The sequence below is a fragment of the Cinclus cinclus genome, chromosome Z, assembly GCF_963662255.1.
Source record: "Cinclus cinclus chromosome Z, bCinCin1.1, whole genome shotgun sequence".
NCBI classification, from domain to species: domain Eukaryota; kingdom Metazoa; phylum Chordata; class Aves; order Passeriformes; family Cinclidae; genus Cinclus; species Cinclus cinclus.
This window is the reverse complement of record NC_085084.1, coordinates 10,031,073-10,056,134: the sequence shown is the minus strand read 5'-3', so window position 1 is coordinate 10,056,134 and position 25,062 is coordinate 10,031,073. Positions and strand designations below refer to the sequence as shown.

The following is a 25,062-nucleotide window of genomic DNA, read 5'->3' as shown; positions in this document are numbered from 1 at the left end:
ATAGTGGGGGGGAAAAATTGATGCAGATTGCATTTAAAATCTTGTTTCTCTTTTTCTCTTTTTTTTTTTTTTTTAAATCATGTAATGCCTGGAGTTATCTCCAAATACTTTATTAAAATCTGGACTGGATATTGCCTACTGTTTAAATTCTAATGAGCTGCAGTTCATAGTAATAAGAATTGACAGTGTATCATGGAAAGTTTCTAATCTGTTTCGCTTTAGAACTGATTTAGAAATGTTTAAAAAAAGAATACGTAATAAATATTTTTAAAACACTCTGATAACAGAGCAGGTACTATCTTAAATATTTGTGTTTGTGGCAGGGGGGCTAGATAAAAGGGTTTGATGTATCATGCCAGATCATAGAGGGGTTTTAAGACTGACTTCATTTTTCTAAGGTGAGCATGGGATAGATTTTTGTTTCCTAGATAAGGCTCAGTGTTCCGTCGTCTTTAGCTGTCTTTGAGCTAAAAATCTCAAATATGTACATAGTTGAAGTGCTTGAGAAAATGCTTAGTGGTGAACTTATTGGTGTTAGGTTGATGGTTGGACTTGATCTTAAAGGTCTTTTCCAAGCAAAATTATTATATCTGAAAGGAGAGAAATATAAATTCATCTTTTCATGTGTCTTCTTTCTTACTATAAATAAGCCTAGATCAAAACTCTACTGCAGAGTATCCCTGGCTATGAATTATGTTATTATTATGCTTTAATGTGTTCTGCAATTAAACCTGAAATTAGCTGAACACATATTAACTTCAAAAGGAATAAATGCACATCATAGAACAGCCCTGGTGTAGATGATCAAAATACAAGATTATAATTCTTAGTTATAGTTACAGTTATTTTGCAAACTTAATTTTCCTTGACCTTTCTCTTACACAGTAAGGTACTGTTTTCATTGACTACTCATTATTTCAAAGTTGAGGATGGAGGTGAAAGATCAGTCTGTGTCACCTTTGGTTTTTTCTTCTTTGTGAAAGCAATGGCAATACTCATTGTGACAGAAAACTATCTAGAGTTTGGGTTGGAATCAGGTAATTCCTTTCTTTAGTGTTTGAAACAGCTGTAGTGATTGTATGATCTGAAAAAAGAATATTTCCAGTGTTTTTGTGAAAATTTTTGTTAAAATGAATGGTGTAAGTCTTATGCTTCTAAGAAAATAGGCTTTGAAATGAGTAGTCTAAATAATATCCTGTATATTTTCCTGCCTTTCTCTTAAACAGTATAATCTTTGCCTAGCTTGTTTGTTTTGTTAGTTGTATTTGCCTTCTAGTTAGAGATTTAGCCCTTTTTGACTTCATAGTAAAGTGTAGCACCCTTACTGGAAAAGAATTTAGAAAGTTATCTTTTTTCATCTTCCCAAAGTGTCCAAATAGTACAGATGTTGTAACTCAAGTTTTATTGTATTGTGTCCAACTAATTAGATCATGAAAGAGCTCTGCTAGACATATGAAAAATTATTTAAACAATGACTTGTTACCCAGCATTCTATTTCACAGAAGGGTTTCTTCCTTTGTACTGTAATAAAATAAATATTATGTGTCCCTGCAGGATTCTCGAATTTCTCAGAAAGTGCTATGCAGTTTCTTGAAAAACAAGGTTTGGAATCCCAGTAAGTTTCTAGAAATACACTTGTCTGTTTATATGTGAATTTATAACTTGTCTCTTTATGTGTGAATTTATGAACCCTTTGGGTTTTCTTAACTAGCCTTTGTCTTGCATGTTTTGATTTTGTACAACTGTGTAAAGAGATTAAGGAAGAGATCTGAAAGTCCCCACAACAGAAGTTGCATTAAAGTTTTCATTTTAATATGGAGATAATTGTTAACATTTTGATTTTAGTTAGTAAAATATAGTTCAAAACTGTAAACACTTTTTTCACAGTATTTCCCTTCAAAAAGGATTGTTTAAATAGATAAGTATTTTTTGTCATTCCCATGGCATGCAAGAGGATGAGTGTACAAAAGCTACAGGGTTTATGTTAAAGTTCTCATTAGGAATAAATTGTGTTGTTCAGTCCTGATTGCAGGTTGTAGCTGTGTTCCTATCATGTGAAAATATCTGCTTGCTACAGGGCATCCAAATCCCACATAGTCTGTTGAAGGAACATGCCATAGCTTGTGAAGTTACATAAATACATAAACACTGCCGTAGGCAGTCTTTGTATATTGCAAAATTGATTTCTGTTACTGTTCTTTATACATGTGTGCTAAAATTTAGGGAGCATTTCACCACTGGGAGCACAACATTGAATTTCTTGCTTGGTAGTTCTCAAGTACCTTTTGCTGGCATGCCATGGTATATCTTTATTTTTGAGGAACAGAAGTTTCCTCCAACTAGATTAGTGTAATTTATGAATTAACTCATAGGGAACTGGTAACTGAATTCCATGTATTTTTTAGCCTTCCTTTAATCTGGTTTACTAAGATATTTCAAGGTCACTAACTTCTGTAATAAACAATTGCAGCTCTTTGCTTTTTTTAGCAGCAGCTGAGTTAATGGTGGTGTGTCTTGATAGTTAAGGTGACATAGATTAAGAAAGAATCTGAAACTCGTTTGAATCACTAGATACGGTTTTGTTCCTCTTAAATCTGTTAGTTCCATTTCACTGTAACTGTGACGTTTTTGTTGTTTGTTTGAGGGTTTTGTTTTGTTCAGATTTTTTTCTTTGTGTAATCCTGTGTTTGTTAATTATGTAATTAATTCTGTGATTTGTTTGATCCTGGGTATTTTTCCTGTAGTTTTTTTTTTTTATATGCAATACTGATCATTTGGAAGAGACATGTTAATGACCACGTGTACATTTCCAATGAATCTGTGAAAAGCTGCAGCAATGACAGTTTGATAGAGATTTTTAATTGATAATGGTAGAATAAAGTATTCATTTTGTCTTTGATCAGTTGAGACATATGTTCATCTTAAACACAATCCTTTAAATTCATTCTATTTTAGCTATTTCTGCTATATAATTTGTTGTTAATTGCAATAGAATTTTTTCTTCTTCTCTACTAGCAAATTAACATCTCACAGTCAGTAAATCAGATTTTCTGTTTTTCTAGGAAATAAATAGGTGACTTGGTTTGCTTTTGAAAGTATTTTTTTACAATTTTAATTTCTGATTGGTTTTTAATAATGCTAGTATTCTGAAGGAAGCCTATAGAATACTGTTGGCTTTTTTTTTTTTATTAAATATTAGATACTTTTGGGCTGAAAGTGGTCTCTGATACTCCCTGCTCCCCCAACTTCCTCCCCAAGAAAATGCTTATTTCCTTTCTTTTCTTTTAGGGGCCCTGTGTCTAAACTAACCTTCAAATTGTTCCTGGCTGTTCTGTGTTCACTTATTGGTGCTTTTTTGACATTCCCTGGCTTGCGACTGGCTCAAATGCATCTGGATGCTCTGAATTTAGCAACAGAAAAAATAACACAGTAAGAGAAAATATATGCAAATAGGTATATTCTACTCAGTCTTAAATCTTTTATGTTTAAAAATAAACAAAACAAACTATTCCAACAAGAAGGTAGTGACTTAAGAGTTCTGTTGCTGCCTGTTTTTCATATCTTGAGCAGATTTGCCACCTGCTACTTCCTGTTGAACCTGTGCTCTGCCAATCTGTTACATTCTTAATGGAGCTTTCCTCTCCTCCTGCAAGAGCTCCACCATGAATGTTTGTGTGTCCAGCTTTACTTCCCCCATCATGTCTTTCTGGAAGTTCAGATAACCTTCAGGAAGGTCAACCACAGACTGTTTTTTTCTACCCATACTTACAGCTGGGTGTTATTCATTAAATAAATGTAGCATATTATAAAATGCAAAATTACCCAGAATATTTAATAAGGGTCATATGTTAATACCAATTTAAAGGAATGTTTTCAATTTCAGCCATCCTTCCATTTGATAGTAAAATGTTCTGTCCAATTTCATTTTTTTCTCTTGAGCATTCTGTGATTGAGAGGGTGAAACTCCAAGTGGCTTTCAGAGGTCTTGACTGTTGATGTTTATCAATACATGATAATGTCAGATTCTGCAGCATAGGGCAATATGGGTACTCAGTCTGGTAAATGTCCTAAGAGAATCATTATGTTTTCCAATAGGAAAATAATTTTTGTTCAAACTCCATTTTTTCTTTCCCTTCAGGAATGTTCAGCTTAAAAATTAATCTGTTTGAAGTGAATCTGTCAGTCCTGGTAAATTTATAAGCAAGTACACTTGTACTCACTGTAGTTGTCCATGTATAGCAGCCAGCTACTGGCTTGTTTTATCTGCTGTTACGTTTCTGTCTGTGTGTAGACTGTGACTGAGTCACTTCATAATCTGTTCTTTCCAGACAGATAAACTACTTAATTGTTATGGTTTTCAGTATTTTAAAATTCCTTATGTCTTTTCTGTAAGTGTTCCAACATCTTCCTTGATCAATGGACATGACATCCTAGGCAGAAATATAAACTCTCTGAAAAAAAATCTGTTAGTCAAGAGCTAAAGGGCAGTTAATATCCACTGAAGTGTGATTATGAAAATTAAAACTTCTCTGTCTTCTGTAGATGATATTGAAACTAGTTGTTGAGGATAACTTTGTTCAACACCACCAGTTATTTTCGGAAGTCTGCCAGTACTTTGACTGTTCAACTGGAACAATGTGAAAATTACATTAAATTACATTAAAACTTTATAAGGTATCCATATAATTAGGTAAAGCCATTATAATGAATATTTTAAAAGTGATAGGTTCTAATAAACCTGAAAAACATAACTTGTCTTTGCTGATGCATTTTTGTCAATTAGTATAGATCATTTATTGACTACAGTTGTTTGACAGTAACTAAAGGGGGGGTTGTAAATGAGGATGACTTGTCACTGATACAAAGCTCTCTAAGTTGGATGTTAAAACAATGTCTATCTCTGCAGTCAAGTGCATACTCTACTTAAAAAACCCCAACCAAAACAACTACAAAGAAAGAGCCAGCCAACTGAACACAAAAACAACAAAAACCAAAGAAAAAACCTTAATCTAACCAAAAACCCCCATGTCCCTTAAGATGCCAAAAAAAGCGCACCAATCTCCCTTAAAACTCAACAAAAGAACCAAAACTAAACAATCAAGAAAAGCCCAACACAAAATCTATTCCTTAATGGAATGGAACACTTAACTTGCAGGAAACGCTGACCAAAAAAATAAAGGTTAATGACCAAGTACCACTTCACTAATATGTTCAAGATAATTAATGTGGCTCTTTCTGAGTATAGGAAGCAAGTTTTTTTTTTTTTTTTTTTTTTTTTTTTTTGGGTAAACAGAATAAAAATCATCTGGTGTCTCTTTTGGTTTTGAGAACCAGTTTCATTATTTTTCTTTGGCAGTGGTATCCATCCCTGCGTATATTTGGAGTCTTAACAAAATTGTGCAATTTTCATACACATTCCCTCCTTTGCCAGAGCCTGCAGCAAGAGTATTTCAGCCTTCCTGCCTGTTCCAAATAAAAAAATAAAACTAAAAACCAAACAAACAGTGATTCCAACCACCCTTTGGCACATTCCAGTCCATTAACTCAGTAGGATTTCTTAAATAAGTAGAAGCTCAGGTAAAAGGCTTTTACAATATAATGAAATGCTTTGGGCTGATCCTTGATGCTGTTGTGTTCCCTAGTACCACTTAATAACCAGCAGGGCTTATTTCTTCATCTGAAACCAAAGATTCAAATTTGTGTGTGATGATAGCTTTCATAATATACAAACATTTTAATGGTTTTGGGAAGCTTGGTACTTTGCAATCAGGAAGGTCTTGTGTTCTTTAGAACAATTTTTAATTACATGATTTTTTTCTGTAGTGTTAGAACCGCTGTAGTGAAGGTGGAGACAAACCTAGTTCTGTTAGTGAGGAAATACTACACTGACAAACCAAGTCAATCCCTTCAACTGTTCTCATTTCATTTTAGTAATGAAAAATGATTGGGAGAACGGGTTTAGAAATAGAGAAGAAAATTTAGAAGTTTAGAGGTAAAGAAGGATATTAATTTTGGGGAGAACTCAAAAAACCATATCCCCTTTTTAAATTCTGCTGGTTTGTATACAAAGATTACTAAAGAGTACTGCTTTATTTTTGTTGTGCAGTTTCATGTAGTATTTTTTTGGTCTGAGTGTCTTTAGTTGAACGTAAGTACCAAGTTTAATTTAATCAGGGTTTCTAAGTAAAATGCTTCATTAAACTGTGAAATCTGACCTCTGACAACTGTATCTCCTGTTCTTTTTTAAGCCAAAATCCAGTGTGATTTCACAGTATGTAATATTACTGTCTTGTTGAAATGTCGTACCTATAAAATAGGGAAGTAATTTTCTTATTATCTTTCTCCCAACTGTTTTAAAGTTAATATTTCTCCTTTTGAATCTGTATACACTTTCAACAGGACGATCATTGTTTTTGTTTACTAAGTTCCCTCTTTTTTTTCTTTTTTTAGAACATTGCTGCATATAAACTTCTTGGCACCTTTATTTATGGTTCTACTGTGGGTAAAACCAATCACTAAGGACTACATTATGAGCCCACCTTTAGGCAAAGAGAGCATTCCTTTGTAAGGTTTCCTTTAAAAGTTCTTTCTGGGGTATTGAGAACAAAACATGGTCTTAGAGCTCCTCGAAAGTCATGGAAACATTAAAGATTTTGTTAGCATCTGCTGTCAGAGGAATTGTGGAAGCTGCAGCTGAATTTTAGAGAGCTTCTGTTATTTTAAAAGAATGTGAATTGTTTGCAGAATGTTGATTGTTAAGGTGGTGGTTCCCAAAAAGCTGCTGACATCTCCTTGGCAGTAATGTGTTGTTCTTTGTAGGGGTGGAATGCCACCTCAGTACTACCTGCTGAAACATTTTGTCTTGCACACTGGTGTAGGACAGAAGTAGTTTCACTGAAAACAGTTGAAGTATTTTGGCCTGACTAAGATAGGAGGTTTGTCTTAAGATTTACATGCTATTGAAGTGGTATTGAATTGATAAGTAAAATATTTAAAATGTTAAAAAGGAAAGAGTTGCCAGGAAAGAGTGGTATCTGAAACACTGTATAAGTATAGTTGATTGTCATTATCACAATTAAGTCTTGCTAGTTCAAAGTAGACCTGAAACAGATATGATGGGCTGATAGATTTCTTGCTTTCTAGAGGTAAGCTTCTAAAGTGATCCTGTGACCATTAAGCTATTACATAAAACACAACAGATACACATATTTTGTATATCTTTTATTCTTCAGTTCATCTTAAAAGGAGAGTTGAGTTATAACTGGGTATCTAAGGCAACTGAAGTGCCCATTAACAATCTAGTACTATTTACTATCTAGTCCTGTATGTCTGAAAACCTGTAAATCTGAGCAACCTTGGTTTTCAGTGTCTTGCCTTCATTACTCAGAATTTAAGCATTTAAGAACTGTTCTTGTTTACAGACGAATGAATACTAATTTGGATATAATGCTATAGGGCTACTGATAAGTAGTAGGAAAGAGAAATAGAAGGCAAAAGTAACTATTACTTGCATGTGAACTTCTTAACTGTAGTTTGTGTGTTAACTACTTTTGACAATTTGCATCAAGATTACAGATGATACAAACAAATAACTGGAGCCGTTGGTGGTCTATGGAAAACAGCATTACCTTTTCTTTATTATCCACAGAATGTCAGAAGATACATTTGATACCATCAGATTATGGATTATAATCCTGTTGTGTGTTTTACGGTTGGCTATGATGCGTCATCATTTACAGGCCTATCTGAATTTAGCCCAGAAAAGCGTGGATCAGATGAAAAAGGAAGCTGGTAGAATAAGTATGGTTGAGTTACAGAAAATGGTAAGTGTGGTGGCACTGAGGTTATGTACTTGTAGTACTTTAGCTGTGCAAATGATTTTTTCCCAATTTGTTGTCTTCTGTGGCAGCAGACCTCAAATCTGAATGAAGTTTTCTTGACTGTATCTCCTATAAAAATAGCATAATTACAGAGAAATTCTGCAAACAAAAATATGGAGATATGTATCATCTGTATTATGCAGATAGTTTGTCCTTGGTTATTCGGAAGTTGTAATAAAAGAGCCCTTCCAACAACTGGTGATCTGTAACTACAACATAGGAAAGAAAAAATTGAATTTTGATAGAAGAATAAAATACTGTTACCAACAATAATTTTTATGTTGAGGGAAAATTTATGATAAAGTGCTTATATTTTAGAATAAAATGTCATGTTTAATTCTATCAGACCACTTTGAAGTGCACCAGCCTAGTTAAAAATTTGCCTATCATATTGTGGACAAGGAGAAATTTCCAAGGATTTTTTTTAAGGAAAAGTAGTGAAGCATACCTTGAGTAAATGGAGGAGGTAGAATGTCTGTTGTGTGTTGTCTGAAAAATAAACTTAAATTTCTAGTCTTGCATGATAGTGCTGTCTAATGACCCTGCTGAGTTGGGGGTCTATTGCAGGAGGAACATTGAAGCGTGCTGTAAGACAAGGACTCCTCTTCCAGGACTGTCATTATTACTTGTAGTTACACTAAGTGTCTGAAGGTCATAAGTGAACTGTACAGTAGTTATTTACAAAGTGGCTAGGAATTTGCTCCAGGAAAAAACTAGGAAATACATGTAGTAGCAACTGTTACTTAGAATGGAGTGGTGCCAATTGCTGTAAATGCACTATTCTAGTACTGGGAATTTTATTCCTATCTATAAAACAGTAATGTCTTCTCCATGTGACATTTCTTAAATCCATTTCTCCAGTATTTTTATATATTCTCTTTGAGAAGGCCATAGTCACTAGATGTAGTCTTGTCTTGTTTTACTAATCACATCTGCTTTACCTTTTTTTAGGATCTTCTGCCAGTGAATTATTTCCTGTCTCTCATTCTGCAGTGGTCATTACTTTAAAATTTGTTATTTTTGTCATATTCCATCAATGTTTTTGTCTCATGCTTATTCTTATCTCAGTATCTTACTACTTTGTTTCTCATGTTAGTTTTTTGATGCTTGCTCATTAAGAAGCCCTTTGAGGCTTGAGAGCTACTCCCAAAACTATCATGTCTTCATGCCTTCATTTTTGCAACCCTGCATTCTGTTCTTTTATAAAAGCCAAGTAGCTTTATTTCACTGCTTGCTTGCTATTGAATTTATCACATTTTTCTGTCTTTATTTGGTTTAATCTTTTAGGTCAATAGCTTATATAAAATATGTAATGTTACAATTTTGAGAAAAATGGAACAGATGGAGAGCAGGGGGAGGGACATATCGTAATGGATTTTGATGAACCATAGTGTATGACTAAAACTAAGACCATTTAAATACTGTTACCGATCTAATAAAAACTTACCTTATCATTGTTTTTAAAATACAAGTGTTTTCCAGTTGGAAATCTTAAAAATATCTCACTTTTGAAAAAGGACTGTTATATTAGTCAAGCTTTCAATTACTTTTTATGGGGCTTTGGACTGTGACTACTACTTCATTTTTAAAATAGGATTTAGTTTGTAAATGACTGTGAACTTGAAAAATTAAACATATGTATTTATTTTGATTCTGGTGCATTTAAATATGAATCACTGAATGCATGCAGTTTGCAGAAGCAAAATTTGTTATCTTTTTTTAAACAGAATTGATGCTTTTAATTATTTCCTTTCAGCACTTCATCTCAAATTTATAAATGTCCTTAAACTAGAATTCATTATGGGAATTTCTTCATTAGGTCTTTTGAAGACAATATGTTATGAGAGTTACTAGAGAATTCTTAAAATAGCTGTAATGCCTAAGTCCTGGGTTTTTAAAAAAATTATTTGTTTTTTCTAGACATGTTCATAAAGGTCTGCTTTGATCAACCAACAACAATCATGACCTTTATTCTCTTCCGTTTTTCCAGGTGGCTCGGGTATTCTATTATCTCTGTGTAATTGCACTGCAGTATGTTGCACCATTGGTAATGCTCCTTCACACAACTCTACTCTTGAAAACACTGGGTATGCAAAGTTGGATCTACAATAGTTTATTCTGTTCCACACGGGCCTTTTTTTATTTTCACCTGACTAAAAAGAATTGTAATTCATGGGTACTTGGAATACTAAATTACCTTGTAGTTTCCTGTACTTTAAAACGTTCGTATACGGCTTTTAGGTAGTTATGTCTGTTGCTGCTTTTGATAACTTCCAATTATATGGTAATTTATTTATTTTTGAGAAATTATGTAGTGCAACCAATTAAACACTTTGCTTCTGTTGAAATATTTTTCTTTTTAGAAGTATTTTAAAAGTGAACTGTATAAAGCATGATTAACTTCATGAGCATCTTATAAAGGATTTTTTTCAGCTTTTTCAACTTTAGTAGGTTTCTAGAATGGGAATTGTGAGATATAAGGTTAATGTAGTTACTGGGAGATCTGAAGTCAATCTGGTTTGGGATTTTTTTCTTTCTTGTGAGACTGGTCTTTCATAGCCTGCTATTCAGTTGTGTCATTCTCTTTGCAAAAAGTCGATTGGTAGAGATAGGCTTTAGTAGGATGTGATTTATCCTGCCCTGGAGTGGACATCTCCATCTGGTGAGATTAATCATACCCAGGACATACAGGGGTCTCAAGGCAGCTCTATCACATGTAGATGTTAGTATGTCAAAACACAAGATGAATCCTATCCCAGTTGCTTGCTGCTATGATAAGGAAGTCATGCAGATGATTGTAGTTTGTATTTACTGAGTTATAAATATAAAACCTTAACATTTTTGTGTATGTATTAAAAATATATCAAAGATGATCTGTAGAGTGTTTGAATTAACAGAACTTAAATTTAATTCTACAAAAATCTGTTACTTGTTTCTTTTTAACAGGTAATTATTCTTGGGGCATCTACCCAGGATTGAATTCCGACACTCCAGTAGAAAACAGTCTGCTTCCCAATTCTGTTTATTCTGAGTCTCCACCTGCTGATGGAAAGATGAAAGTAACTGTACAAATAACAATGGCTCTGGGAAGCCTAAAGAATATTTTCACTCCTCTCCTGTTCCGGGGACTCCTGTCTTTCCTCACCTGGTGGATTGCTGCTTGCCTTTTTTCTACAAGCCTTTTTGGGCTCTTCTATCACCAGTACCTGACTGTGGCATGAACAAATCAGCTGAAAGAGCAAGTGTGAGGTCAAATTTTAGATACAAACCCAGGTACCAAGAGGAGATGAAGAGAAAAGAAAACTATATAAGTGAAGAGAAAAAACATATTATTATTATGATTATTATTATTTTTAAACACTTCCTTGGTGTTCTCAGGGTGAATAATCTTAAAATGTTTAAAATTGGCAACTGGTTTTGTTATTTTTGTTACCCAGATGGTAGGTAACTAATTCAGTTATAGTCGTGGGACTGACTGACATTGTTGTGTTGTAGATGGTGGTAAGCATGCTGAAAAGATGTGACCTCTGAGTATCTTGGTTTCCATAAATAGAAAGCCAAACTCAAAAATTTGTTTTTTAAGCATTAACAGTGACCGACTGAACTGCATTCAGAGGGTACTGGACATAGTGATGGTGGCTGCCTATCAATTAACTCTTGAAACTGAGCCATACAGTGAAAGGAGAGAGAGGGGATTTAAAAAAAATCTGTTGGATAACTGTTGATCAGTTTTCTCTTTGGAAAATTAGAAAATCCAACAGGACAAAAGACATACTGTATATTACAGTAAGGAAAGTTGTATAAAATATAAATTTAACAGGAGTAGATATATTTACCTGACAGGTATTGCTGCCTAAATATTTTGCAGGAGTGCTTTTGCGGTAAGAAGAGAGTCATAGCAAATATATTATTTCAGTCCCTGTAGTCATTTTGAAGTAATGACCATCTGTATCGGTGCTAGTATTGATCCACAGATTGCATTTGGATCTCTTAAATTTCTTCTTTTGAGGTAGTAGATAAATTCCACTGAATTTACAGAAGAATAGAAAATAATTAGTGACACCAGTCAAACACTTTAAAATAAAGCAGTTTAATTTTGCTGACTGACAGTGTATGTATATGTGTAATGTACATATATATTATATATTAAATATTATATATCAATATTTTATATATATAATATATATAATATATAATATATATTATGGTGTGAATTACCGAATCCTTATTTTAAATTCCTGAATGTACCTTACAGGGCTGTGGGAGAGGGGTGTATGTGTATCTAGTAATTTTAAGAATCCCTTCTGAAATGAAACTTTTTTTTTTTCTTCTCTTTTTTGATTTTTTTTTTTTTTTTAGTTCAGTTGAAAGGGCTATTTGTTTTTTGCACCTCTTTAGAGGTACTTAGCTATACTAAAGATCTTAGACTTGGAAGAAAAGATATGCTTACACTGTTAATTTTACAATTTCTGCTCTGTCAAATCATCATCTTTTGCCACTTTAATCTGTGCTAACTTAACCATATAATGATAAGTAATATATCTTGGCTTCAGAAATAGATTTCCTGTATAATAAAACAGCTACGTAATAAGAAAAAGAGCAAAGTATTAACTTTACCATTTTTGCTTAACTGGAGAGCTAGATTCCAATCATAAAATTATTGACAGTTTTTCAGATGTTTTGCCTATTTGCAAAACAGGAATGGGGATTTATATGCAGTAGCTTTTTAAAACAGTTAATATTACACTTCGCAGAGGTCAGTGGGTTTTTTAACTAATACTTGCTAGTTTTATGTTACTGTTCTTTTTGTCTTGAATTTGTGTACAGCTTTGGCATATAATAAGCATTTATAAATGGAAAAGCTTAACTAAATATTTAATATGTAGCAGACCTACCATATGGGAAAACAAACTCAATGAATGTAGAAAATCAAGATTTGAAACTGGTGATAAACTGTCTTACTGTGTTGAAAGCCTTTTAAGTTATTTAGTAGTTTATTAAGTTGCTTTTATTGGGGAAAGATTTGTGTACACCAGCCTAGTACCTTCAGCATGTGTTTGGGATGTCTGAGGACACCTTGCATGATGCTGCTGGTTTCATTGCAGTATTTCAGTGCAACTTGGGTTGCAAGCTTTGGTTATTTTTCACACCAACTTTTTGTAACTAACGAACTAAAGCTTGACTGTGAATTGACCTAAATAATAATATTTGACCTCATAGTTTCAAATCTCAAAGCATTCCTAGGAAGCGCCTTTCACATGAATAATTGAATGACAAGCAATCAACAATACTGGATTCACTTTTGTATTAATTCAAGATATGTCATTTCTACAAGATACATAATTACTAATAGAATTAATAAGGACAGCCTTTAGGTTAGAGTTGGGTGTTCAATGTCAATCTTTTGTTCAGAAAAATAGAGCAATGCAAAACAGTTTGATTCTGATAGTGAACTTGCCTGATGATGTTCACTGTATAGAAAATGTAACCTGTTGTTGCAATCTGAAGGAGTAAATTTTGGATACTTGAGAATACTTCAAAACAGTGTTAAACAACAGTTTCTGCTGACATAGTTGTTCTGAAAGCTCATAAGCAAAAGTGAGCTGCAGTTATATAATAATGCATTCAGCAAAAGTAGCTTGAACTTCACGAAGCTTTTGCTAAGAGTTCATGCCACCTTACTGTTCAGACTTCACACTGATGAACAATAGGCACCTGGTGTTACAAACACGAAGATCACTGCTTGTGCCACTGTGCTGTTCCATTGTTCTACAGACCATTGTTATGCAGATTTGAACGGTTGAACCTTCTGGTCTCCCACTGACTGGGAGATGGGCTTTCTTTGGATCCATTTAATCCTGACTTGGGTCCAGAAGGCTTATGGCTTAAAACTAAAATCTGGCAGTAAAAGCCTTTGAAGTGTGTGGTGACAGTGGAACCAGAGGGACCATATTGCGAAGGTTGTGAGCAGTGCTTCCAACAAGTACACGATATGATGAAAAATGGGTTTTAAAGTTAAGTAGTAACCCTGATAGTCCTGACTTCCATGTATATTGTGTAAGGTTCAAAGGAATATCTGCTCACTTCTGTATTTAGTTCCTTGAAACAGCAGCTGGGAAATGTTTTTTTTGTGTGTTTGCTTCATGGAGACCTTTATCAGAATTTAGCGATGGGGGAAAAGCGTCATGCAGAAGTGGAAAAGCAAGTAAAATGTGGCTGAAAGGTTGGTAGCTGTTACTCAGTTCTTTTAAAGATTTTTTTTGTCTTGCTTTTTGCCCACTATTTAATAAAAAAAATTTAGAATGGTTTGAGTTGGAACGGATCTGGAACGGACCACTTTCCACAATACCAGGTTGCTCCAAGCCCCATCAAGCCTGGCCTTGAACACCTCCAGAGATGGGCAGCCATAGCTTCTTTGGCTAACCTTATCTAGTGCCTCGCCACCTTTGCAGGCAAGAGTCTCCACCCAACACTTAATCTCCCATCTTTTTGTTTAGAACTGTTCCCCCTTGTCATCACTCTCTGCCTATGCAAGAAAGTTTTTTATAAACCTCCCGTAATGGGAGGCCACAGTGAGACCTCCCTTAGTTTTGGGGAGATTTTAGAAGGAAATGTTCCTTTCGCAAAGAATCTATGTCTGTTTCTATTTTCTTAAATTCAGATCTCCCTTCCTCTCTTAGTGATGTGATTTCCATTGCCAATCTACAGGACTTTCCCTATGTTCCCTACTCAGAACCAAGCAGGCTAAATGAGTTCAAGACCGTGTTTTGACTTCCATTTAGTTTAAATGTATCTGTTTTTGAAGGATTCTTCCTTGAAATAGCTCAAGTAACTTCAAATTCCATCTGAAACGTGAAGAAAATTGTTAACATTTGTTTAAACTCTGCACTTTTATTATGTATATCACTTTAGACAAAGGGTTAAGATAGCGATAAATCCAAGTCTTTCAGCAAGTTCAGGGGGGTCCAAACATTACTTGGGCTATTTCTGAGCTAAGGAAGTTGATTAAGAACAGGAGAACAGATAATAGAAAGCCTATTCTTACACATTGTAGGTGACATTCTCAGGCTGCACTTGGCCTCTTTTGATTCCTTCTCAAGCTATAGGTTTTGCCAGTTTTTGAGTTTCTGTTAGCTGCGCAGTCTTCTCCTCTTCCAGAATTCACTTGCATAAAGGATCCACAGATTAAATAGTAGCATCAGTACAAGAGAACATTCTCGTACAGAAGACACTTACAGAAAATTTTTTGTTGCAGTTGTTTTTCTCCTCATTTGGATCACAAGTACTGCAGGGTGTTTAAACAGATGTGCATTCTTCCCTGGATCGTAAAGTCAAATTTGTCTTAACAAAAATGCTACCAAGACATCAACACATTTAGGCAGCATAACCTCACTCTGTGTAGTGGTTAGCAAGTACAGAAATTTCAGCTGACTTTAAAGGAATGTGAATCTCCCCCATTATGAGTAAAACTGTTATTTTTAGCATCTGCAGCCTAAATCCCAAATGGCAAATAAAGAGCAATGTTTTGACCTCACGGATACCGCCTCTAAAGAGCATCCAGGCAACAGATGCTCAGAAGCCAGGTGTCTGATCTCAGTGGGCAGGCTGGTGCAGATTGGTCCATGCTTCAGAGTGATTTTTGTGCAACTGCTTTAGGAAGGCCTGTCTTTTTTACCTCTGCAGCGCATGCAGTGAAGTGGATGGCATGTTATCATTTGCACTCCTGGCTACTATACTGAAAGGTCTTCCTCCTCTAGATGAGATCATTAAGCAAACATGTCATTTCCAGGCTGTTTTTACTGACATCTGTATATGCTGCACGTAACTTTTTCCAGTCTCTCGCTGTGGACTGCCAGGAGAGTAATATTGCACTGGATGTTGTTTTGCATGCCAGTGTGTATGTATTTTTTATACCTTTGATTTCAATGGTGTTTTAATGGAAATTATTTTTAATCCTAATACCATGGATCATATTTTTGGTTTTTAAATTAATATCAGTGCCTGCAACTAGAAGTCAAAAACTTCTACATAGTTTTTTTTTTTTTTAGAAAACTTGATGTTCAGGCTGAAGTATTAACAGGTATGCAGTTTTATATCAAAGTCCAAAATCCACCTGTAAATACCAGAATTTTTCCATGTGATTACACATAAGTCAAGAACCATTAGAATTTGTACTTGCAGCATTTTTTTCTCACCAACATACAATCCATATGAACTTACTATCCATAAAATACACATCTCAAAGGAGCTTTGAGTAGCTCTTTACAAACTCCTTAATAGTAGGTCATTACTCTTATACTGTGCTGCAACATATTTTTTAAAACCTGGCTTAAAATTCCTGTGCTTAATATCAATCAGCCTTATTTTCTTCCTCTCTTCATAGTAACTCTGTCTCCTGTATGTGTTCTAAGCTTCCAGAATGCATATTCACAGTTTTTTTTAATAAAAACACAGGATGAAGAAAAAAGCACCAAAAATTGTATTCCATAACTACAGTTCATATCCATGTCATGATGTGCCAGCAGTTTTTATCTTTCCCATCTTCAGTCATTCCTTTTTTTCCATTTTTAACTAATTGTAAGGTTTTCTAGGAGGAATACATGTGGAAAAATACTCTGTAATAGAAAAAAAAAAGCCATCTAATGTTTCAGTCTTCCCATTTATGTGAGCAAATATTAATGCAAAGACACTATTAAATAATTTCAGCCTAAAATTTCTCATAAGGTAGACATGTTACAAATTGCACAGGGAGCATCTTCCAAGTTGTAAATATTTTACTTTAAATGTTTTACTTGCCTCGTTGTTGCTGGGAACACACAAATTCAGTGTTGTTCTTCAGTTAATAGTAGGGGTTTGTGGGGTTTTTTTTGTATTTAAGTGAAAAGCGTATAATTCTGTCTTACTCTAGAACAAAGACCTAAGACAAAAAGACTCCCTTCATTTCAGTATTTGCCAAATGGGAAAGACTCTGATGTTATATATGTAAATTATAGCTTCCTCTCACTGCTACAATACTGTTAAAATATGATTTTTATAGTTACAGCTTTGCAAGTACTAAGACTGTCTTGCTTCGCAGTGAGGATGGTGTCAAGTGGTGTTTGCACTATATGGATCTGGTGTTGTGTTAGCTGCATTATAAATTGGTTCCTGTACTTTTAAAGGATCATTAGGATCTGTGTTCAGAAAAGCACAGCACAGGTTGAAAAAGCTCATTTTGGGTTTGGGTTTGGGTTTTTTTTTGCTTGTTTTGGGTTTCTTTTTTTTTTTTTTAGTGGTGTGGATAGTACTTGGGTACAGCTACTACAGCTAATAAAAAACCTCCAGTAATATTGCATTATTTTTGTACGCTGTAAAGTGCCTAATGGGTGATTCTGGTAGCCTTTGAAATGGGGTTTGCTGTGAAATTTTTGTTTTCATATGGTTTTTGGCTTATGTAACGTCCATGTTTATTACATATTCAAGACAAATAACGTTTTGAAGAAATCTTTCCATTCCTCCTACTTAAATGGTAATCTAACAATTTTGCCCTGACTGATAATTGAATACCCCTAATTTAAGCTAATACCCCCTCCCCCTGCCACCTACCACCTCTGCTTCGTTTTCTTTATGACTGAGGGTGAGTATTTACAAGATTTGGAATGGATTGACTTACAAAGTTTTGTAGTGACACCTGGGTGTTAATTATAGCCCAGTTATGCAGGCACATGGTTGACTTCAGCCAGGTAAGTTGTTCTGCTTGGGCTCAGAAAGGCGACCCTGAAGGTCACTAAATCCTTATGGATTGGAGCACAAAGAATATCAAATGTGATATGGCTAACTGACAAAAAAGTTTCAAAATGTTCCACCTTGTAGAATTTTGTAGAATTCTGCTAGGGTATTCAATAGTGAAACCATCCTTACTTTAAAACTGCTTGTCCAACTTCAGGAATGCAAGAGCTAAATATAGAGCATGGCTGGTTAATCAAGGAAATTCAAAAAGTGAGAAAGCAGCAGGCCCCTGCTCCTGAGTTAATTATACATTCTGCATGTGAAGTGCTTGTAAGTTGATATGGTGTTGCTGGTTCAAATCTACCAAAGGAAACCCTCTTCTGAGGAAGGCTTGTCACAGCCTGTTGAGCTTTTAGCTCTAAAAAGTGGCTATAGAAATCTGTACTGTATATAGGACACTGGGAAAACCTGATACAGTAAGCTTGCTAAATAGTTCCTTACACTGTTTCTAAAAAGTTACATTTTTTACTGTAGAGCATTTAAGAAGCTGGTTTTGCCTGACTCAGGCAGCATTTTCTATTAATGCAAAAATAGTAAGAATTGTTTTGTCATTCAAATGCCTGAATTTCTCTAAAAACAGTAAGTTTCACAAAATTGAAGCAAGGTTATACTTTTTTATTCCCTATTCATTTTGTTGAAGTGTTACAGTTTAACTCTGCTTTTATAATTACATTATTAAAATGTAATTTTTCATACACATTATTAAAATGAAATTGTCTATTAGTTGCTCATGGTAATACCACAGCAAAGCTGAGAGAAGCTGCTAATCTGCTGTTTATCAAGTGGCCCCATCAACTTGCTTGCCTTTGTAAAGCGTTCACCTATGTTAGACATACAGTATCTACTGCAGTGATGTTCCTGTAGTATTTTAGCATCTGTACATGTACCCTGCATGCCTTGCATCTGCCCACTATAAAGGATTAAAAAAACCTTCCATTATTTATATAGTATTTCCCATATGCAAAATAGGACAATTTTTAAAGCCAAAGATCAATAAATGTTTATTGTCTACCAGTGTGATTTTTTTCCTACTTTGTGTGATACATACTACTTTTTATCAATTTGAAAAATCTCCAAAGAGCATGTAATAACCAGGCTTCTTATCAGTTATGCTACTAGTCTAAATTTTTTACTTTTAGAAATAATTGAGTACATATTTATTCCCTCCTTTTGGGCACAGTAGAATAAATAATTTTTTGAGTATAAATGCAGGTAGTGTCTTGTCCAAGTGAACAGCAGTTTAAACATGAAGAACCGTTAGAGATTTCATATGAGTGCTTTGATTTTTGTGTATTTCACTATTTAAATTTTTGAACCATTTCTGGAGAAGGATTGGCAATGCACCACGGTAAGTGGAGGAAATTCTTGGTTTTACACTCAGAGGATTTGTCACACATCTTGAATTTGATTTTTGGAATATCAGATTTGGTTACGCATGCATTTTCTTTCCATGTGTGCAACGAATGCAAATGAGTTATGCCAAAATTGCTCAATAGTTCCAAAGCTGTAAAAAAAAAAAAAATCCTTGAGAAAACATCCTTCTTTAGCCTAAATCCAAAGTGGTACCAAAGACCTCTTCAGCAATAGCCATCAATTGCGTTGCAGAAGCAAAGTGTGGCATGGTGCTGAGAAAAGCCAACAAGACAAGAGTCTTGACATTTGGAATGGGTATTTGAAAGTCTACAAGGCATTTGAGCTGTGGGACCCCTTCCTGAAAGTGTAACAAAGGTGAGGTTTAAAGTTATGGTTAAGAGGAAAGAAAGGAACTACAGTGGGAGTTTGTCTCAGAAGACAGCTTAGGCTTCTGCTTTCTCCATGCGGCCTGAAGCTTTCAGGCTGCCTGTAGAATCCACAATCCAGGACTTTGCAGTAGAATGGTTTAGCCCAAAATACAACAGTGAAAGTCTTGGCAGTTTGCTTCTGGAATGAAAGCAAGCGTTGGATTTCAAGAGTCATATAAAATCTTGCTTTTGAATCCACCAGGTCCGCACTGTGTAACTCAAAGGACCTAAAAGGTCTTCAGCTGTCATGTGCCAACATGCATGATTCAGTGCAGTTCCATAGGGAATACTCGGGGTTTTTTTAAAAATGTTTATTTTAGCTGAGTATGTGCAAGTGGGGGAGGAAACCCTGGAAGTATCCTCCAGACAAGAGAAAAACCATCTGGTACCTGTCTGTGCTGTCTGGTCTAGATAGGGCTAAGAAAATGTTGAAGATGTTGCTGGTTGGATTTGGATTCTATGACAAATTTTCAAATAATATGCAACAGAATTATTTTTGCTTGCCTCCTTAATAGACTATTACCTGGTGGACCATGAAATGGACTGGAAAATTACTCTTTTAGAGGAATATTCATGTTCCATCTAAATCCATATTGAAAGAAAATAGTTTTTTATACTTACTCTGGAATTGAGATTAGAGTTTTGCTTTCCAGGGGGTGTAGTGCTGATGAATCTGAGGGAAGGTCAGCTTTTCAGTTCATGAAATGGGAACATGATACATGTCTCTTTAAAGCAGACAGGAAAATAATCTTTCTCTCTGAATTGTGAGCTTTACAAGCTACTTTCAGTGGTTCTCGATAGCCAACCCCTGTCACATTCCTCTAACCTGTCAAATTTTAAAGCAGCTTTTCATCAAGTATAAAATTTGTATGACTTCCCAAAGTGGTCATTTCTATAGATACATAGCATATACAGTGTAGAATTTGTGCATTGCCAGAAACTTAAAGAATCCAGGCTTTTAGTTGGAATTAGGTTGGTCTTCAAGCACCAGCAATGTCCATTTGCTTCCCATTCATTTGGGTTATATTGTGAATAGTACAAACCTCCAAGTTTTGGTCATATAATCTGTTGTCATTTTTTAGTGAACACATATTTTGGTATCAGCCTGACAAGAAGAGTACAATATAAAAATCTTCAACCCAAACATCTGTATCTTTTTCTGGATTGCCATTTTCTCTTTCTTCATGGAGTGGGATTAAGCTGTTGCTGTCATTTCACAGACAGCATGAGCTCACAGAATTGGGAAAGGGGACATGGGGAGGAACATCAGCTGAGTCATTTATCAAGGAATTTGTACTGCGATTTACAAAGTGAAAGCATTTGTTCTGGGCATGGATTTGTTTTCCACAGGAAAGTATGGTGTGGTTATCTGTCATTTCAGTGCATACTGTGAGACACCATCCTCCGTATAAGGAATGAGTGTCACGTTAAAAAGCAAAAGGGGCAGACTGGAGATGATAATTGTGTACTGCAGAACAAGTAGGACTAATGCTGTAAAACTGCAGGGTGAGGTGGTGTGTATTGTTTTTCATGTGAAAACCTGGGAAACCTAGGACACCGTGGACCAACAACTAAACCACTATTTAGAGAGTGTTTATTCTTAGGATTGGAATTTCAGATTGGTACAGCTGTGGCTGGTTTGCCAGATTAAAGGCACAAATCTAATTTCTTTAGCACAGACTGTGTAATTTTTTTATATTGCATTGCTTTTAATGCTTTCAAAAAGTTAGTGGTAAAAGATGTAAACATTTTCCTGACATACCGTAAAAAGGTAATATAAATTTGAAATTACATATAAAGTAAGGTAACACAAATGTTTTGCTCTGTCTAAAGACGGTGTCTTGAAAGACAAACTTTCTATGAAAATTCATTTTCTAAATGCTGCTGAATTGAACTCCATTGAGCACAGTTTTAAGCTGAGGAGTGTTTTCAGTGGAGCAACCTCTTGGGGTGCCAGCTGTGTCCTGCCATGGACGGGCCAACCAGCCCAGGCACATGCTTACCATTTATCTTTGCATCCCATTCCCTTGTTATCCTTTCCCACAAAGAGGGCCACCAGGCAGAAATGCTCTTATGTGAATCTGTAATTACAGGTTTACAGAACCATTACTCACCCTGTGTATACTCATACAAAATAGTACTGTGTTTGTGGTCTTGTCATGCCACCCCTTATGCTACCCCCCAAGATAATAACCTCTCAAATGATAGTTAGGCAGCCTTATTAATGCCAATCACAATTAACTTTACTTATTGCTTCACAACAACTTTGTAGCTCTGATTCTTACCTGGATATTTGATAATTCTCAGCTCCTTTTAGGCAGTACTAATGGCAAAACAATTGTTTTCCTTTTTGTATGTATATGTGTTTTCATTTTTATCAAATATAGTACTTAGCATTTTGTTGTGTTTCTTTTTAAAGAAATACTCGTTTTAGACCATTTCTCCAATGCATCAAAGTTACTTCAAACTTATTTAAACTTTTTTTTTTTCCTACAGAAACATACTAGGATCTTACAGCAACAGAATAGTTTGGGCTAAATTTAACCTTTAAGGGTCAACTAGTCCAACCTCCAAGATCTTAATGAAAACACTGAAATGTGTTGCCATCACAGGAGTGCATGCACACATGCACACATGTGTAAGTTTACATATATGTCTTTTGATATATATAAGTACCAACTCCATGGTAGCCAGTGACTCTCCTTAAGCAATCCTGATTGTATCTAGACATTTAATTTGTCTTAATAATCCCTGTATTTTTTTTCCTGTATCCCAGCCTGCCATTTTGAAAAATAAACAAGAGTATTCCAGTTGATGCCTTTTCCTGGTCTGAAAAAATGGAGAGACAGATGCGGTTAAGGGATAAGGGGTTTTTACTTTGGTATTTTAATAAGGATCCATATGTTTCACAGTTTCACCACAGTGGAGTGCACCACAACGCACACAGACAATAAATCAAGTGTACAATTTATAGACCTTACAAATTAGTATGTCTAACAAGGATGCCCCTATGGGAAGCCTGGATGGATAGTGTGATATTCCCCTGTCTGAGGAATTCCCCCCTGGGTGGGCCAAATCTCTACTTTGCAGGATATCTTCTAGAGCAGACCTTGGTTTCCCAAGATAGTGTAGGGTTTTCCAGCTTCCTACTTTGAGGCCTTTAGGATGTTTTGTCTCCTGGCCTAACAAAATACTAGGACTATGCTAAGTTATCAGACTTAAGAAATCATAACTATGCATGTTAAGAATACTGAGAATACTTAAGTGTTTTATAAAAGGTAGATAAAAGGTAAAAAATCATCCAGGCATCACAGCAACTTATTTATTTAATTTCCTTCTTAACTGACAGCTATAAATTTTCCTTCTTACTTCTGTTATCCCTTAGACGTTCTCAGCTTTCTTTGCTTTTTTCCTGTGTTCGTGTTGTAGATTCTTTTTAAGTTTCCTCTTATTTGTGTGCTGTTTGTCTGCTTTTGTTCTGAGTGTGGTTATGAAAGAAATGCAGCTTTCTTCTTGCTCTGATTTTCTCCTTCCATGTTACTATTTCTCCTATCCTCTATTACTTATAACTTCTCTTCACTCCCACTAGAAAAGTCACTTTTCTTAGACATTTTAGAGGAAGAGCTGTTGCAAGATTTAAAACAATACCCAAGTCACACAATAGCATGATTTTCTCATTTTGAGAAATTATAAAATCCAGGTCTGCTTCCTTTTGCAAAAATCTCCAATCTCTGGCAGCTCTGTAAGTTCCTGTTGTTTGTCTATACAAAACACAGTTATTCTAAACTTACAGAAAAAGGATTTTTGTTTCACAATTAAAAGTTACTTTCAATCATGCTTTACCATTATTTTTTACCATATTTTGATTATCACATTGCTTTCAATCTGTTTTCTCTTAATTTGCTAATCAACACGAAAAGCTTGTAGATGTTTTCTCTCCATTGAAAAACTATACCAAAGAAGGCAGCATTTGCTAAGAAGGCAGTACCTGTGATGCACATGAAATAGAGATAAATGTGCCCAAAGTCAGCTGCTGCTGCCTGCAATGCAGAGCTATGCTAAATGGAGCAACTCTTCAATAGGACAGGAAGATACTCCCTGAAAGATGGTTTATTTGCTCAAGTGGATTTAGTAGTATTTCTGCTTTTTAACAAACAAATTAGTTTATGTAAACATCAACCTGAAATACTGAGGAGTATGTTTTGAAGTTGGCAGGATATGCTGCTTAAATAAAACGTATTTCCTCAATTCGCATTCAGTCTCTACAAATCCTGTTTTTACTTCTGTACCTTTTGATTCAACTACCTAGAGTGAAGGGTTTATTTTTGGCAAATTTTATTGGAATATGTGTATATATATATATATATATCTAAGAAAATTGCAACATACAATAGTTATATATATTGTGTGTATATATATATATACATGTATATGTGTGTGTATTTATAGATACAGATTATATATAGCATACTATATGTATCTTATATCTGAGAAAATGACAACACACAAGTGCCTCATAGACTTAAAAAATAAAATTAACTTTTAAACTGTGTCTTAAACTCTTTTAAAGTTACTTGATTATATTTCATAGTTGTGTTGTCTCTTCAACCTGTCTGCTACCGGGTATAAAAATTAAATGCAAGGTGGGAAGGAAGGAGAAGAATATGAATGCTGAAAAATAGCCACTGCTCTTGCATGTGAAAAATTATCACTATGCAAATGACCTCTCTTTTAAGAAATTTTAAAATAATGAAATCACGTTAATATACTTCTAGGAGGTCATTCAATTGAAAATGTTTTAAAATTAAGTTTCCTGAACAAGTAATATTGCAATGAATCTGAAGTAGCAATGAAAATAGTTTGTTTAGGGGGTAAATGTTAGACCATTACGTGGTTAGGAACAGGGAGGGAGAGTTTAACTGGGTGAAGTGTTCCAGTATGTCCACCTCAGAGTGAGCTCTTAAATGTGTGTGGGTGCCCTGGTCTTATTTTGCTAAGATTTTTATACTTGGGCCTGTGTCTAACTGGTCTTCTGTTGGTTAAGTAGGAGCACCTTGATACTGGTTATAGATGTAATAGTGTTTAGCCCACTGCAAGTCACAAATGAATTCTCCTTTGTTTCCCCCCATGAAAAGTAACCCATTAACTGCGGACTAGACATTGTCCAAAGAATAAAGATCTTCCATTTGTGAATAGCATCCTGTCAATAGTGTGTTTTCTAGTCAATATTACACAGAATAAAGTAAGATTTCCTAAAGAATTTACACAAAGTTTATTGCAAAACTTGATTTTCTTTTCCCCCTCATTTCACATTTGGAATTATACGTGCCCTTTTTTTGTGGGTTGCTTTTAACTTCTGAAATCCAACATCTTCTCAGCTGTGCTTCAAATTGTATTTTGTTTTCTGTATTAGTATAAACCCAAGATAATGAACAGAATCACAGTAAGGTTGCAAGGGATCTCTGCCGGGATTATCTAGTCCTACCTCCCTAACCTTATGTTTGCCCCTTTGGAGATTTGTATTTGTTTTCTCAAGGGTTGATTGCCTGGAAGCAAGTGACAGTAATTTGCTTCCTTCAAAGTTGATAGGAACATTCACACAAGGGAAAAAGGCAAAAAAAGCATCAATAGTA

General features: G+C 34.9%; 1 protein-coding gene across 4 annotated transcripts in view; it reads left to right on the top strand.

Moving 5' to 3' along the window:
- Positions 1-14,155, top strand: part of TMEM161B (transmembrane protein 161B) — a 36,950-nt gene extending 22,795 nt beyond the window's left edge. For 2 of the 4 annotated variants that reach the window (XM_062512611.1, XM_062512608.1), the window contains 7 exons: positions 886-1,037; positions 1,555-1,615; positions 3,289-3,429; positions 6,451-6,564; positions 7,649-7,823; positions 9,871-9,967; positions 10,827-14,155. In XM_062512611.1, the coding sequence (XP_062368595.1) occupies positions 886-1,037; positions 1,555-1,615; positions 3,289-3,429; positions 6,451-6,564; positions 7,649-7,823; positions 9,871-9,967; positions 10,827-11,101 (1,015 nt within the window). In that variant the 3' untranslated portion in view covers positions 11,102-14,155. The remainder of the gene's footprint in view (positions 1-885; positions 1,038-1,554; positions 1,616-3,288; positions 3,430-6,450; positions 6,565-7,648; positions 7,824-9,870; positions 9,968-10,826) is intronic. The other 2 variants (XM_062512610.1, XM_062512609.1) reach the window with 2 other exon arrangements.
- Positions 14,156-25,062: the final 10,907 nt, after the last annotated feature.